We start from the raw sequence: 15,863 nt of genomic DNA, 5'->3' as shown, positions 1-15,863 counted from the left end.
CTGAGCCCGTGATGAATTGTGGCCGAGTTGCCCTAAATAATTAGGAATAACGTTACCTGTTTTTCGCTCTTTGCTTTCACTGTTAGCATGCTCCTGCTTGTTGCTTGTTTGTATTTCACCATACTCGTCACCGTGTTTTCTCCTTTCATGAAAGTCGAGATTTGTAGTGCTACCTGTGTACTTCAGAGCTGCTCGACATAGCTTACAAATGGCGTGGCTTTTATCGAGTTGTCCATCTTTTTTGTGAAAACTCTTGACTTTTGTTTTCCTGGTGCATTAAAAATCTGGCGCACTGAATCACCGGTCAAGCTGGCGCTGGTGTCGGTGCTGGTGCTGTTGGCAGTATTATTCACATCCATTTTTTGTCGTCGCTGTTAGTCATGTTAACTGAAGTTTTGAATCGGGGATGCATACGGAGCATGCGCGAGAGTAGTTTCGTGAGCTCTCACGTTTTTTACAGATGAAAACTGTAAAGCCTCAGGCAACCGATTCCTAGTCTCGCGATATCCGATCCACAACTCTACAATCGATTCATCTAAGGATTCATGGCTAAATTGTATCGATTGAGGAGTCTGCTACCGACACAGCCGTATCTCTCACCTGTAAAATCGGTTATCCGGTCGTATTGGTTTATCGTTCCCAACCCTAGAAGTTACGCACGTAAGTCAGTTGACAGCACTCATTTTATTTGATATAGCCTACTTTTCAATAAAAAGATTACGCTATAAATTGACATGCCTTGATATCATTCTTATATAGCCTGCATATAATTTTAAGCTCAATAAATTCAGATAATATTTGACCGGAATTTCAAACATTTGTCCGGTAAATTGAAAACCTGTCGGTCACGTTGTCCGGTGCCAATTTTTTCTCGTGGAAACCCTGATTCCACACATATCGAAAATGTAAAATGCATCAGTTCCTTGCCAGACTCTGGGTGTTTAGAACCGTGAATGTAAAAGCTTTCATGAGCCGGATTTTGTTTTAATCTCTAGTGTGTTGTTGCATCAGTAAGTGATGGAGTCGAAAGTTGCAAAACAAACATGTATTTATATGAATATGGCGAGGATTATCCTTTGAGGTAAAAACATTTATGAAAAATGGGGGCTTCACAGTTAAATTTATATTTGCTTGTAAAAATCAATAACTTTAACAGAGCTGGAAAAAGAGAGATGCGAGGCAGGTAGGTAATGGAAAGACGGGGGACTGAGGAAGACGAATGTAAGGATAGATGCATGGATGGATGGATAGATGGATGGCAGGTAGCTCCTGCTATCCATCTTAGTGGAAATCTTAGTGGGCCCTTGTATAGCTGGCCAATAGGCCGGTGAAAAATTTTGATGCTGTTTTATATAAAACTATGCATTTTAATGATATTTTTGACTATCATTCCCATAATTGTGAAAAGAACAACACGACAGTTACTTGGTTACTGCTCACTGTCTCCCTTGTAGTCCAATGCAGGTCTAATTTATCTCCTAAACTGTAGACTCACAGGTGGTGGCACTGGATTTGGGGTGAAAAAATACATATATGAGGAATTTTCTCCTCATATATAGTTTGGGTGAGAGTCCCAAACTACTGACCAAACATTCTATTTCAGTGATAGCTGAATTTGAACTATATTATATATACAAATACATATACATATGTTTACCAAGTATACCACACAAATCCTTGTTTAAATCTGAATCGATTGGTATATATATCTATATATATCTATATATATATATATAGATATATATAGATATAGATATAGATAAAGTTAGAACAAGGCATTTAAAAAAGGCAAACTACAACAACAACAACAAGGCATAATAATAATAATAATAATAATAATAATTATTATTATTATTATTTAGCACCTGGGTTACAATACAAATTCACAAAAAGAGTACAGAAATGAAAATGACAGAAACCCTAAATGCCACTGTGTGTGTCATTTAGCCAAAGACAGGCAGAATAAAATGTATCACTTCACTGTGATGCCCTCTTGTCCGGGCGGGGAACTGAACCCCTGCTCTCTTGCATGGCAGGCGGAAACACGGTCCGCTCTGCCATCGGGGCTTGTGTACTTTTGCTGTAGTTGGGCCGATTCTCCATTCATGTTGATAACTTTCGAAAAACAGCAAAGTCCAATCGGTTTGAAGAGCTAGCGTGGCTGCAGGACCAAACCATTTCATGCAGATAGGGGGGGTTACTTTGTGGTCAATGGGCATTTTTAACTTTATGCACTTTATTGATGAAAGTTGTCAAATCAGACACGTCGCTGATTAGGATTATGGGTAATGTAGTGCTTCTCCGTGATATGACATTGCAAATAAAACGTGTTTTTTTAAAATAAAGTTGATATTATACGGGACTTGTGGACTCGGCAGAAGTACATGCCATCGTTACACAACCTCATAGCTCGTGGTAAGTCTGCCTTGGATGGTTACAATGTTATGGCTAATAATCAGAACTATTTTTCAGAATATCGATTAAATTTGCACTTCCGGGATCTATGAACCACCACCCACAGCGTGATGGCTTTGAAGCCGAGAATCCGTGTGTCCAGCATGGATCCTCGCTGACTTTCAGTGGACACTGTTTGCGTGGTGACCACACGGAATTAAAACCATAGAAATCTATGATTAAAACAGTTTTTGTGCGAGGAGTAAGAGGTCGTGCTCATTTCACTGATTTCTGTGAGATCAGGTTGGGCAGACCATAGGGCAGACTCTATTACCACGTTATATGACGCAGAAAACGTCACGTTACCATGACAACAAAGAGAGAGAGCAACTCGGTCCGTGACCGACATCAACTTCCTTTCGGTTCGCTGTTAATAGCGTCCGTGGCTACCACCTTAGCAACAACAAAAACGTATTTTTACTACAGTTTCGTAGGGAGATCTGAAAGAATGTACGTCGAAACGATAAAACTACGGATCGTATACATAAACCGAATGAATACTATGAAAAGAAAGTGTACATTTGTCGCTAGAAAAGTTATCAAAACAAAGCTAAAGCCACAAGCTATCTTAAAATATAGCAATTTCCAGAAGGGATGTCTGCCATGTTTTTTGTTTACGCCGGGGAGAAACTGGGCAGTCACATGACCGAAAGTATGCCCGCAGAAAAGACTTGGCAGATAAGACGTACCCAAGTCACAATTTCAGAGCCGTTTTTGTGAAATGACTACATTTTGCCTTGTGGACCAACATAGCTATTACACAATTTGGAGTGAGACTGGGTTGCCCAAGACGTTGACCGGGCCGTACCGGCTTCATTTCCTGACCTCTCCAGCTGATCCAGCTCTTCACTCGTCACTCTCGCGTATCTCTCCTTTTTTCTCTTCTGTCTCGTCTTCCTCGTTCAGCCATTTATCCAAACTTAAGTCGCCAAATAAATCAAAATTGACAACAAAACGGTCCATTATGCAGACTAACAAAGCCAGCGGCTTTTGAAGCGGGTTTCAGTGAAACGTTTCGTGTTGCCATGGAAACCACACAGACTCGGGCAATAAGATATAGGTGGAGTAGCCTAATATTTTCAGTGATTGATTCAGTATTTTTTATTTGCACACGTGCTGTGACAACTACAGTTTCAACTGAGACTGGTGAAAACATTTTGACATTTACAAAGAAAAAAGGAAAAAAAAAGAATCAAAGGTTAAAACTCAGAGTTTGATAAAAATGATTTTTTTTTTTTTTATTATACACTATATATGCTCTTATTATAGGTAAAAGCAGGCGAGAGGCCACCCTGCTGCAGCGCTGCAGCCTGATGTTGGTGATCTGGCAGCAGAAATGTGTTTGTGGCAGATTGTTGTGGCTCAGTCGGCGCTGCAGTAAAGATTCTTCCTCAGGAAGTCCAGCGTCTTCCTCCAGGCGTCTTCCTGAGCGTGGGAGTGTGGCGCCGCCTCTCCGCCCCACAGCATCATTACTGAAACCAAAACAGCAGCAACACAGTGACTGTAAGTTCACCATCACCTAAAGCCCACCTGCAGGCCCTCAGAAGCTGCTGACTGCTCCGACCATTTTTGGGCAGGAAACAAAACGCTTCAGTTCATGATGCAAATTAGTGTGATGTGGTGAGAGCAGGTGGCGGGGCCCGGGACACTGATCAGACTTTAGCCAAACTGCGTCTGCAATACATGGTTTTAATGCACACCTGCCAGCCAGTGAGAAAAGAACTTTGTGGAAAGGCTGGTCATGGGTCAAGGATGAACTGATTCTTTTTTCACGGCAAAGGAGGGTGTAGCGGTGGGCCTGATGAACTCATCCTGAATATCCAACAAGTGGAACTGGCAGATCTGGACAGCTGCATCGTGTTGGCAGAGGTACGCACTCTACTGAGGGCCATCTAGTTTTGTCAAAGACCAAATGATCCTGACGTCTTAGTGATCTTTGTGAAGCTGGAATCAGATGATGTTTGGCTTTTTCACTTGATAAATGACAAATGATTCATCATATAATCAATTATTGACTGTTTCAGCAGTAATTTAATCCTTATCATTACCTGTCAATCAATACAGGTTAAAAATAAGATTTAGAATGTGACAGATACACACACACACACACCATGGTTAATATACCTCTCTCCTTATGGAGTGGTGTTAAAAACTTGCTGGCCCGGCAGTGTGGGCTGTACGGCAGCTCGATCAGGTGACCGGCTCTGGGATACGACAGGACGGTCAGCAGGTGGCTGTTCCCAGCTCGCTCCATCATCTGCCTCATCTGGGAACACACAGTTAAAATACTCAATGTATTCTCACATTTTCTTTACCACAGGTGGATTTGCAAGATGAACATATTTACAAAACACAAAGAGGAAGTCATTAAGGCAGAAAAAAAGAGGGGAAAAAAGAGGATAAAAGCAGGGTGGGGGTACCAGTCATTATGGACAGTGTTGAGTAAGCACACTGTAGGTCACTGTGATTTACCCATCCATAACTGGTCTTTATACTATGTCAGCGTACAGGGTCCCATTTAACTGGTTGAGGCAGACTGATGACAAAAATAGATGATAACAGCCTCTGACCACGAGAGGGTTTACCACTGATAATGTCCACTCAATTGTGTGACAATATTCAAAGCAGGGGTACTGACAGTTTGCTGATTCATCAGTGCCGCCTGATCTAAGACCGTCTGTTATGACTCAGCTTGTCAGTCCGGAGCAGGAAACTCACATCGTCTGCAGATTCAGGTACAGGCCAGCTCTGATCGTCCTCGCCCACAACCAGCAGGAGAGGACACTGCAGCCGGCCCACCTGCAACACAGCACACTTCCACTAGTTAGTCATTTGGGGATAAAGTGTTGTAATTTACTTACAAGTGAACTCATGCGGTAGATACAAGTTTCTGCCATTTGGGGCTGACCATGATACCCTCACTCCCCCACCCACCCCTTCCCCATGTGACCCTAGCCTCCTCCTTGTGCTGGTCTTCCACACCCCTGGGTTTGGTGAAGCGAGGTCTGCAGTTGCCCCCTTGTTGCCCTGCATTCCCTCCATATGGTCTGACCCCCTCCATGTGGTGGTCTGACGTCTACCACTACTTGAAAGAGAGGAATTTGAGATATCTGCCCTATAGGCTCAGGTACGTCAGGCGGCTTCTGTGCTCACTGGGTCCTGTGGAACGGCTGCATGAGTATATTGTATTTCTCCAGTCTGTGGTGGCACTGCTGGTACTGTTATGACTGGGGCCTGGATTTCAAGAGCTGGAATCTGTCCTTTGTTCTTTGCTCTTTTTCCCTGTAAGCTCTCCTGATTGTGTTGTGCCATTTTGGAAGATACTTACTTTTCCGTTCTGCCACCTAATGCTTTTCTCGAGTTGGCGTCCTTATGATGTACAATATGCTCTTCAAACAATTCCCATGAGTCCTACTGCTGACTCCAAACATCTCTGCACCTCCTGGCTGGCTTGCCAGTTATCGCCGTGGATTTCTTGCTTCAGCTGGGTCAGCCAATCTTCAGGTTTCCATAACTCATTTTATCAAAGAATGACCCAGGCAATGAAATACAACTCATAGTCAGGCAGAATCTGGTGCAAAGTTAAAGATTTACTGTAAAAAAGAAACAAAAACACCTTCTTTCCTCCCTCGCTCCTTTCCAGCTTACTAAGAATGTGAGCTCCACATGGGATGGATGCAGAAAAATTCAACATAGGCTTTCCATAATAACTGCTGGGAGATGTTTACCCCATGGTGTGGAGCAGGAAGTCTGGACCCAGTCTTTTGCAGGAGGCTGGATGTCATGCCCTCTGCTTCTACATAGCAAGAGCATCTTTCTCTTTCTCTCTCCCTCTCTGCATATGTGACTGTGCTTGATTACAGGAGTGGGATCAGGTGTGCAAGACTCAGGTGGCAGCTCATTTATCATTTATCTCATTTATCCTGGTCACCATTGGCTTCATTAATAGCCTGATGTGATCTGTCCTTCCCCAGAAATACTTGGAGTCTCATTATCGATGGTGTGTCCACTGTGTGCTGTGTGTCCTGTATCCTGTGCGTATGAACCTGCTGTATTTAGTATTTATTATTTATTTATGTATTGTCTGCTGGCTGTATTACCCCATGGGGACAATAAAGTTTGCGTAACCTTAACCTTAAACATCTACTCAGCTATATAAACCAGGCCTCGACTCAACCACGCCCAAATCTTAGACTCGGCGACCAGTCAGTCAAGTTCTACCTCCATCTCATTCTTGACCAACGTGCCACACATTCTGGATCTGCTCTCCACCCTCAAACTCTGGACTCATTTTCCTTTCTTCTGCTCACTCTTCATCAACTATCCTCTGGCTCCCGGCTCCCCCTTCCTGCAAAAGACTTTATTTAAGTATCATTACAATAAATCCCTTTGTTGCACCAGTCCGCTGTCTCAGTGTTCTGCGTTCTGCAATTGGGTTCGAGTTTTGCGTTCATGCCTAACACTGGATCCAACACTTACAAGACATATTTCAGGCTGACCATGCAGATTAAACCTTGAAAGTCCACAAAGCAGCTGTATCTGTGCAGCACGGCTGTGTGCTTAGTAGACCAGTTGGGGCATATCACTGTTTGCTACGCCCTCCATGCAGTGGCGGATTTAAGAAATTTGGGGCCCAAGGCAAAGGCAGGCATGGGGCCCTCTGAAATGAGAAGACAACACCCAAAACAGGGGCCCCGAGACACACATAATACGATAAGCATTCTGCTGGCATTTTAGCGAAAGGATTTTAATCAAAAACATAATTAATGTGCGCAAATAAATAATAACTGTACTAACCATAAGTGTATGAGGAGTTTTATGGGGCCCTCAGGAACTTGGGGCCCTAGGCAACCGCCTAGTTTTGCCTAATGGTAAGTCCGCCCCTGCCTCCATGGCAGGGCCGGCTTTTGGCATAGGCGGTATAGGCAGTTGCTTAGGGCGCCATCTGCTGGAGGGACGCCACTAGCGCCAGCAGCAGTTGTTTACCGGTGGGATTTTGTCTCACCGGTAAACAACTGTCCCACCGGTTTTGACCAATCCATAATCACCAACATCTTCAACTGCATCAGTGAAATAAAGTCCTGGATGGCAAAAAACTTTCTTCAATTAAACGAATCTAAATCTGAAATCATCCTCTTTTGCCCCCCTGACAACACAAACCCAATATCCAACAGTCTTGGCAACCTTTCCACCCTCATCAAACCTCACGTCAAAAACCTCGGTGTCACCTTCGATTCAGCACTCAAATTTGATAAACAGGTAAAGTCAGTAGTCAAAGCCAGCTTTTTTCAACTTCGCACGATCTCAAAAATCAAACCATTCCTCACCTTTACAGACCTTGAAAAAGTCATCCATGCCTTCATTTCCTCCCGCCTGGACTACTGCAACTCCCTATACACTGGTATCACTCACTCATCTCTATCCCGGTTACAACTGGTACAAAATGCTGCAGCCAGACTCCTGACAGGCACCCGAAAGAAGGACCATATCACTCCTGTCCTAGCCTCTCTCCACTGGCTCCCAGTTAAATACCGTATCGATTTTAAAATTCTTTTATTTGTTTACAAAGCCCTGAATGGAGCGGCCCCCTCCTACTTGACTGAACTTTTAATCCCCTACTCCCCTCCAGGCCCCTCAGGTCGGCTGACCTGGGGCTTTTAACTATCCCACGGACCAATTTTAAACTCAGGGGTGACCGTGCCTTTATGGCCGCTGCCCCCAGACTCTGGAACAGCATTCCCCCCTCTGTTAGATCTGCCCCCTCCATTGACTCTTTTAAATCCAGGCTTAAAACTTACCTTTTAGTATAGCTTTTGAGTCCGCCTGATATTGCTGTTTGTGTGCCTTGATCTTTGTTGACTGTTGGTTTTTTTTGTTGTGATTATTACTTTACTTCTTGTATTTATTTCATGCATTTTTAACATTGTACTTATTTTATTCATTTTAACTGTACAGCACTTTGGTCAACTTGGGTTGTTTTTAAATGTGCTTTATAAATAAATTTGATTGATTGATTGATTGATTGATTGTCGGCGTCTGCTCCGGCACTGCTCCATGGGAAAGGTGTACCCTCACATGGGACCTCCGTTTGGCACTGCGGGCACTGAACATATCACCCTTTGAGCCCATGTCAGACTTGAAACTTGTTAAGTCAACTTAACATATTTTCTTGAAGATAGTCAAAGTCTCTGAAAGGGGATTTAAACACATTCATCACAGCTTTCTCTTATTACATGGCAGAAATACATTTAAGGCTGATGAGACAAAGAAAATGCCTCTGTTAGACTTTCCAAAAGTATCAGGAGGTACGAGACAGAAGTTTTCTAGCAGATTTCACTCACATCCACTTTCTTGCTGGTGTCGGTTGGCATGGGCAGCAAAGCATTACGCCAGATCAGTTGGTTCTCATCGTTGTAGTGTGATTTCTTCAACTTTCTGGTCAGGGATAACATGAGTTACCAGACTTGGAGGAAAAAAATGTTGAGCTTTCACTAAAAATTGCTAGCTACTACCAGGGGCGGACTGGCCATCTGGACGTTCTGGAGAATACCAGAACGGCCGGTGCTGTCAGTTGACAGGCGGTCTTTTTTTTTTTTTTTTTTTTTTTCCCTCCCCTTTTTGCTTGTAATCTACTGTTGTTCCATGTCCAGACCGATGGGTGGCAACAATGCGCCGTTAGGCCCTTAGATGCGCAGGCTTACTCGCCACTCAGCCGTGTCAAAGATACTCGTGGTAGTGTGTACAAGTTGAGATGACTAGAGACCATGGACACCACTCGTGTTGCTAATCCTAAAAAAAGGAAAGAAAAGGGTGTGGCTGAGAAGGTAAGAGAGAAAAAAATTAGGCAGTTAGAGAGCGAAGCATCCAAATGTCGGAAGCTGACAGAAATGTTTGCCAGCGGCAGCGGCAGCAGCGCTGCAAGTACCAGCAGCAGCTGTTTTGGAGGCGGCACCGTTGGCTGTGAGAGCCAGAGCGCTGTGCAGGGGGCTGACTCAGCTGAGGCTGCAGCCGCAGCACAGGGACAGATAGATGAGGGACAGATGCATGAGCTGGTGGAAGTTCCCCAGACAAGCGCAGGACATGTAAGTATCAAAGGAGGATAATGAGTGTTAAATGCAAGGTATTGGTAATCTGATGGTATATTATTTTAGGTTGCTACGTTTTTATCTTCACTCAGAAATTTACCAAACTATTAGCCTACAGTAGTTACAGCTGTTTAGCTCTAAACAAAATATTAACATGCCCCAGCAACATAAATGCAGAAGAAATATTTATTTAAAGTAGTTGAGCTGTTTTTTTTTTGTTTTTTTTTTTGTAGTAATTTTTGCAGAAACTAATTAAGATTATTAAGTAATAAATCCATTTTGAGAATAGACAATTCAATACATAAACCCTGTGTTTTTAATCCATTCTTTCACTTCTGTATTTAGGTAGAGCATAGAGAGGATCACGATACACACTCCAGCTCCATTATTGCATTATTTTAAACGCCCAAAGTCAGACAGTCAAAGCCTAGAGGTGATTTTCTCTTACCACCCTCAGAGAAAGACAAAACACCTCACAGTACAAAAAGCCTTAACACGCAAGGGTGGTACAGAGAGGAAATGGCTGACATACTGTGAAGAAAATAATACAATGTATTGTGCAGTATTTCTAGCATTTCCCAAGCCACACGGAACAAATCCTTTCAGGCAGTCACCTCACCTGCATTGCATTCATCAGCAGAGAGACTTTAAGAGTGTTTTGTTTATTTCTCAGTGAGTATTCTACACTAAGCTCTTCACACACACTTTTAGTCAACATCAGTGATAATTCTTTAAAAGGTAAAATTGGAAGGTAAAATATCATGGGTTAATATTTAAGTATTTTGAGACCCGTGTCTGTGGCTGATGAGTTTTCGTGCATCTGTTGTTTTGGGCCGGGCTTAGTCAAAGTCCAGAGCTGTTTTTTAGTCTCAGTCCGCCCCTGGCTACTACTGCTAACAGGGAAACCAGTTGAACCCAGTTAAACTAGTCAGAATACACAGCATGTGATAAAGTCATCAACCACAATATGACTTACTCTTCAATTTCATCCAAAAAATCAGCTATAGTTCCTCCCACTGGTTGGATGTGAGTCGCACTCAAACACACCAGGCATCTGGGCTGGGAGACCACACACACACACACACACACACACACACACACACACACACATTTCATTTCATTTCATTTCATTTATTTGTTTCACACATGTATAAATACAAAGAGAAAGGCGGGGAATCACATGAAGAAAAAAACAACAGCAACAACAACAAAAAACAAGAAAAATATGTGTGAGGTCAGAAACCTATAGAGGCTGATATGAAAACCACACCCAAAAAAATACTAATGTTAAGATACACACAATACAAAAATCACAAATACATTAAACACACACAGACACACACACAGACACACACACACACACACACACACACACACACACTTACACGTACACACACACATGTACACACACACACACATACATTCATCAGCTGGGAATAAACCCCATCAGTTTAAGTAGCCAAATAATTAAAGTTTAATTTCATGGATTTCAATAAAACAGGAACAGGAAAGTACTGTTTTCCACCAATAACTGATTACTAAACTAATGAGCTAATGACTTAAGTTACTCATTACTGCAAAAAATAATCAGATTCCTTGTTTACTTTGTAACTCATTACCCCAACAATGGAGCAATAAAACTGGATTGACTGACTGACTAATGCAACAATACATCCATATTGCAGAGTCTGGCTGCACCTTGATACAAATCTCATTGAAAAAGCACATGAAGACAGAGTTTAGGCATTTCCTCACCTGGATCACATTGGAGTAAATAGTTCTCAGAGCCATAGAGGAGCCAAAGGAAAGTCCCACCAATCCGATCCTGCGCCTGCAGACCTGAGGGTGCTGCTGCAGCACTCTGTAGGCGTCCTGCAGGACAGCCACAGCACCAGACCTCAACAACTGACAGTTTACCAAAACCCAAAACACTCTGCCTCTTACTGATTGACAGAGCTGTTGAAACAACATCTAAGAAGAGTTAAAGAACAGTTTGTTTTTCAGATGGATTTTATGTCACGCCCCCACATGCTCTGTCAACAGGAAACACATCAAATTGAAAATCGAAGAGGCTCTCAAAAGGAACCTTGAAGCTCTCATGCTTTCCAGTATGAACTGATCATTACCTCAAAGTATTCATTCTTCACCTGAGCTGGTTTCAGGTAGTCCAGGGTCAGAGAGGCAAAACCATGAGAGGCCAGTAGCGCTGAGCGGTACTCCACCAAACTGTCAACGCCGCCCCACAAGTCCAACAAGCCGGGGAATGGTCCGGGCCCTGCAGGATCAAATGCAAAAACAGCTGACTTTACATTCAGAGCCACACTGGCCACTAGATCAGATCCAAAAGGTGTTGGTCTACCAATAAAGTATTGCCTGAGGCTTGATCTCAAAAGGTCAGATCCTCCTTTCTGAACCACATTGGAAAAGTTCACTTTGTTGTGTTGATTTTAGGGCTGCAAATACACATTTTTTTTTTTTTTTTTAACATTGCTTAATCTATCAATATTTTTTTAATTCATTATTCATGGGTCATGGGAAATGTGCAGAGCCCAGGGTGATGTCTTCAGATTACTCCCAGCAACTGCTTAGCTTCCCCTCAAAGTGTCTGAGCAGCAGTCAACAGTCCTTCCAAAAGATTGCAAGAAATGCTGCCTTGGAGTGTTACAAGACTTACAAGCCAACACAGTCGTTCTTCAGCCTTGCCAGCTCGCATGAGGGGAAAAATTTTTTTAAAACAGTGCAGAACAGTTCTGTTTAGCTGTTAAATCTAATTTTGACGCTCAGTCTGGCAGCTCAGGAACTCTCCTCTGCTCCTACCTGGAGGCAGGAAGAGGGTCCCGGTGACTCCGCCCTCCGTGATGTTGACTCTTCGGACGCCAGGCGCCATGTACCAACGCTCCATCATCACACTGGCCAGCACCGCCCGATCCATGAAACCCTCCGACTGGTGACCCTGGTACACTGAGAGCCTCACCTGCATGGGCGTCTGGACATCCTGCTTCCTGAACCTGAAGACGGATGAGGCAAAGTTTGCTTAGAGGAGACGTGTTGTGAATGAATGAAAAACTGACCGCTGCTATAAGCTGGGTTGATATATCTCCGCACATAAAGTCCTGTCCATTTACCACTGTTAATCAAGCTAGCTAACAACAACTGTAGTGGCAACTTACCGGTTATTAGAAAGAAAAAAAAAGCCGGAGCAGATTTTCAGGTCCCTTAAGGCCCTTTTATGGACAGAGAATCTAACTTGCGTCTGAATTTAAAATCAAATGTAAATGTGAAGCAGTCATTAATAGACTTAATTGTATTACTGTGACAACATCTGATAGTGACAGAGGTAAGTACAGTAAGTATAGCACTGGTTTTTATTAATGAGACTGAAAATTGATGCAGCATTGATTGATCAGCCTACCGGAGCCCTGGTCTGCTGCCTGGCACCAGCCTCTGGCTCCACAACAAACCCATCGGTTCCACCCCAACATACGTTCCTCCCAGACTGGGGTCTTTGGTAACTATAAAGCAAAAGGATGAAAACAATAAATTGGGATCCTCAGAGTTTAAGGTTGATTACAGCAGGGCTGCAGTTTTGTTCTGAGAAATGAAATAGCCACTGAGGAAGTCCTATCTTTAAGATGCTTTAAGACCATTTCAGTGTTGTACAGTTAAAAATAAAAAACAAAACAAAACAAAAAAAACAAAAAACAAAAACAAAAACAGCCAGGAAAATAAAAACTCAAAACTCACTGAAAAACACTCAAGGAATTTTGTTGATTTTGGTGATAAACTTAATTAATTACAGACTAATTTAATTAATTAAATTATTTTGCAGAATGGGGCTGAAGATTCTGACCATCAGGAAAGTCTATACCATTCACGTTCCGTAAACAAGGTCATATGAGTATGTGGCTAAACATTATTCTACAGTACAGCGGACATCATGACAACGCTCCTGTCCAGATACTTAACGCAATTCACAAATTTCTAAAGCCCTGGAAAGTTAATATTTTCTCCATATTCTCCTTTCTAGACTTTTGGTGCAACAAATTTTTCAAGATGTGGAATTTTTTAAAGGAATTTCTACATTGTTTTCCAGAATATCTGTGGTATTTCTGCTTTCCAAGACCAAGACAAATCCCAAATTCCAAGACAAATTCCAAACATTTTGTGTGAATCTCAAAATTTTGAAGGACTTAAAAAACTGTAAAACAATGCTTTGACTGAATGCTCGTCCAGAATGGGGCTGAAGATTGTGTCCATCAGGGAAGTCTGTACCGTTCACGTCCCCGCCAGCGTCCGTGACGTAGTGACCGAACGCCTCCCAGGTGTCTCCGTCCTCTGAGTGCAGGAGGGCGTGCATGGTCAGCGGGTGAGCAGGCGGCGCGTTCTGCACTCGAACACTGAACTTTTCATCCACCAGTCCTCTGGATGGCTGGACTGACAGCAAGAGACGCCACAGGTTTCTCATCTGTCCAACTGTCCTGAACAGAGAGCCACAGTGTCAATTAGCTAGCTAGAAAACTTGAATGCCAAAGAAGAAACTCTGGTCAAAACCTAAAGAAAATCTGTCAGGTGTCAGGAGTTAGGTGAAGATAACTTCACTTCTTTTCCTAAATAGATATAACTGCTGCTTCAAAGGATGACCAGGGGGAATTAATCAGCGAGGCAATAAGCAATCCCTCCTGTAAATATGGATAAATTATAGAACTGTGTATTTACAGTGTACTTACTGCTGCACAGAGTAGAACATATCCACTCAGCTGCTGGGCGTCCTGCTTCCTCTTTGCTCATCACACAAGCTCTGGCAGGTAAAATTCATAGAAACATCTACGTCAGAGGTAATAAATTCAAATTTTGGGATGTTTGATTAATCAAATTTCCTCCCCAGCATAAAAGCATCCGATCATACTCTACTCACAAAAAGTTAGGGATATTTGGCTTTTGGGTGAAGTTTGTGGAAAATGCAAAATGTTCACGCTACAGTGATATTATATCATGAAAGTAGGGCATTTAAGTAGAAGCATACACTGGTGATTTCCTCATCTCAAACAATTTCTTGAAACAAAAGCCAACAACAGTGGTGGATATACCACAACAAAAAATGTCAATGTCAATAACTAGTCATGTGCCCTTGAGCATCAATTACAGCTTGACAGCGACGTCTCATGCTGTTCATGTAACAGGAGTTAAATGGTTCATTCCACTTGCAGGTTATTACCTGTCATATTTGCAGGTTATTGCCAGTCATATTTGCAGTGTAAACATATGGTGGATTCTGATTGGTTAGTGGGCCTTTCCGTGGCACATAGACTCCGCTTCCTGCTTCCGCTCTGTGCCAGTAGAATATGGATTGTGCCCATGCTGCCTGTGAGCTGTGCCGACTGCTGTGTGACACTACCCGACCAATCAGTCTCCATTTATGTTCAACAGGTTCAACAAGCCAACAGCAGTAAAGTTACATAAAGCATCCCTGGTTGTCGTCATTGTCCCCGAAACACAACACAACGCAGAGTCACAACAAAAATGACAAAGGTTACAATGGTGCCGTGACCGTACTCCAGGATTCTTCAGACGGGAGGAGCCTCGTCTTTGCCTATGGAGAGGAACCGTGGTTTGCTCAGCAGTTGGTGCGCTTTGGTGCAGTTCGTATTTTCGCCACGGGGAGGCAGGAGCGCTACATGGTTGCTCGAGTGAATGTCAGAATAAATTGGATAAGCCAGGTCAATGCTTTCCATGTAGCCTACTGAATAGAGACCTTTGCTACATTTGAAAGAAGTGGGTGGCTTGTTTGCCTATATATATATATACATATATATATATATATATATATATATATATATATATATATATGTATTGTTGTTTTGTTTGTTTTACATCTGTTGTAGTGGAGACCTCAGGTAATTGACAACTAGAGATCTATAAATAAATGATTTTAAAACAAGAAAGGATAATAATAATAATAATAATAATACAAAAAAGTGAAATAGGTGAGAGAAACATATGTTGTGAGGTAGCTGAAATTATTTGTCATTCCTTGTTTTTGGGGATGTGGGTAATGTATATGTGATAGTGATTAATATTTCTTTCTACGCTGATATTTTATTTCGGTTTGAGTCTTTGTGGCATTGCTGGCTGTGAGCCTGGGTTAATATTTTCAGTGATCGTGTCCTTGTTATTGCTGCCCTTGATTGCTTTACTCTTGATTGTGATATTGGTGTATAAATGGGTATTTTTCTTTCACTACTACTGTTTATTGGTTGATAAAACTGCAATGGAGTATAGTTTTGGGAGGGGGAGAGGAACATTTGTGTATCCTCCCAAGACACC

At 42.5% G+C, this 15,863-nt stretch overlaps 1 protein-coding gene across 1 annotated transcript; it reads right to left on the bottom strand.

The window, feature by feature from the left end:
* Positions 1-3,775: 3,775 nt before the first annotated feature.
* Positions 3,776-14,004, bottom strand: LOC115361031 (acyl-coenzyme A thioesterase 2, mitochondrial-like). Its single transcript, XM_030054267.1, has 10 exons — positions 13,812-14,004; positions 12,952-13,051; positions 12,357-12,547; positions 11,666-11,814; positions 11,295-11,411; positions 10,516-10,598; positions 8,796-8,889; positions 5,173-5,253; positions 4,579-4,720; positions 3,776-3,926 (listed from the first exon to the last, which is right to left on the bottom strand). Exons 1-10 carry the CDS (start codon positions 14,002-14,004, stop codon positions 3,817-3,819), a joined length of 1,260 nt encoding a protein of 419 aa, XP_029910127.1. The 3' UTR covers positions 3,776-3,816.
* Between the last annotated feature and the right edge of the window lie 1,859 nt (positions 14,005-15,863).

The sequence above is a fragment of the Myripristis murdjan genome, chromosome 6 (genome assembly GCF_902150065.1).
Source record: "Myripristis murdjan chromosome 6, fMyrMur1.1, whole genome shotgun sequence".
In the NCBI taxonomy this organism is placed as follows: Eukaryota; Metazoa; Chordata; class Actinopteri; order Holocentriformes; family Holocentridae; genus Myripristis; species Myripristis murdjan.
This window is presented reverse-complemented; position numbering and strand designations above follow the sequence as displayed.

Coding starts and splice junctions, on each gene's coding strand:
- LOC115361031 (XM_030054267.1), bottom strand. CDS start 14,004: ATGAGAAACCTGTGGCGTCTCTTGCTGTCAGTCCAGCCATCCAGAGGA. Junction 11,815..12,356: donor GACCCTCTTCCTGCCTCCAG/GTAGGAGCAGAG, acceptor TTGATCCTGCAG/GGCCCGGACCATTCCCCGGC. Junction 10,599..11,294: donor TTTACTCCAATGTGATCCAG/GTGAGGAAATGC, acceptor GTGGTCTCCCAG/CCCAGATGCCTGGTGTGTTT.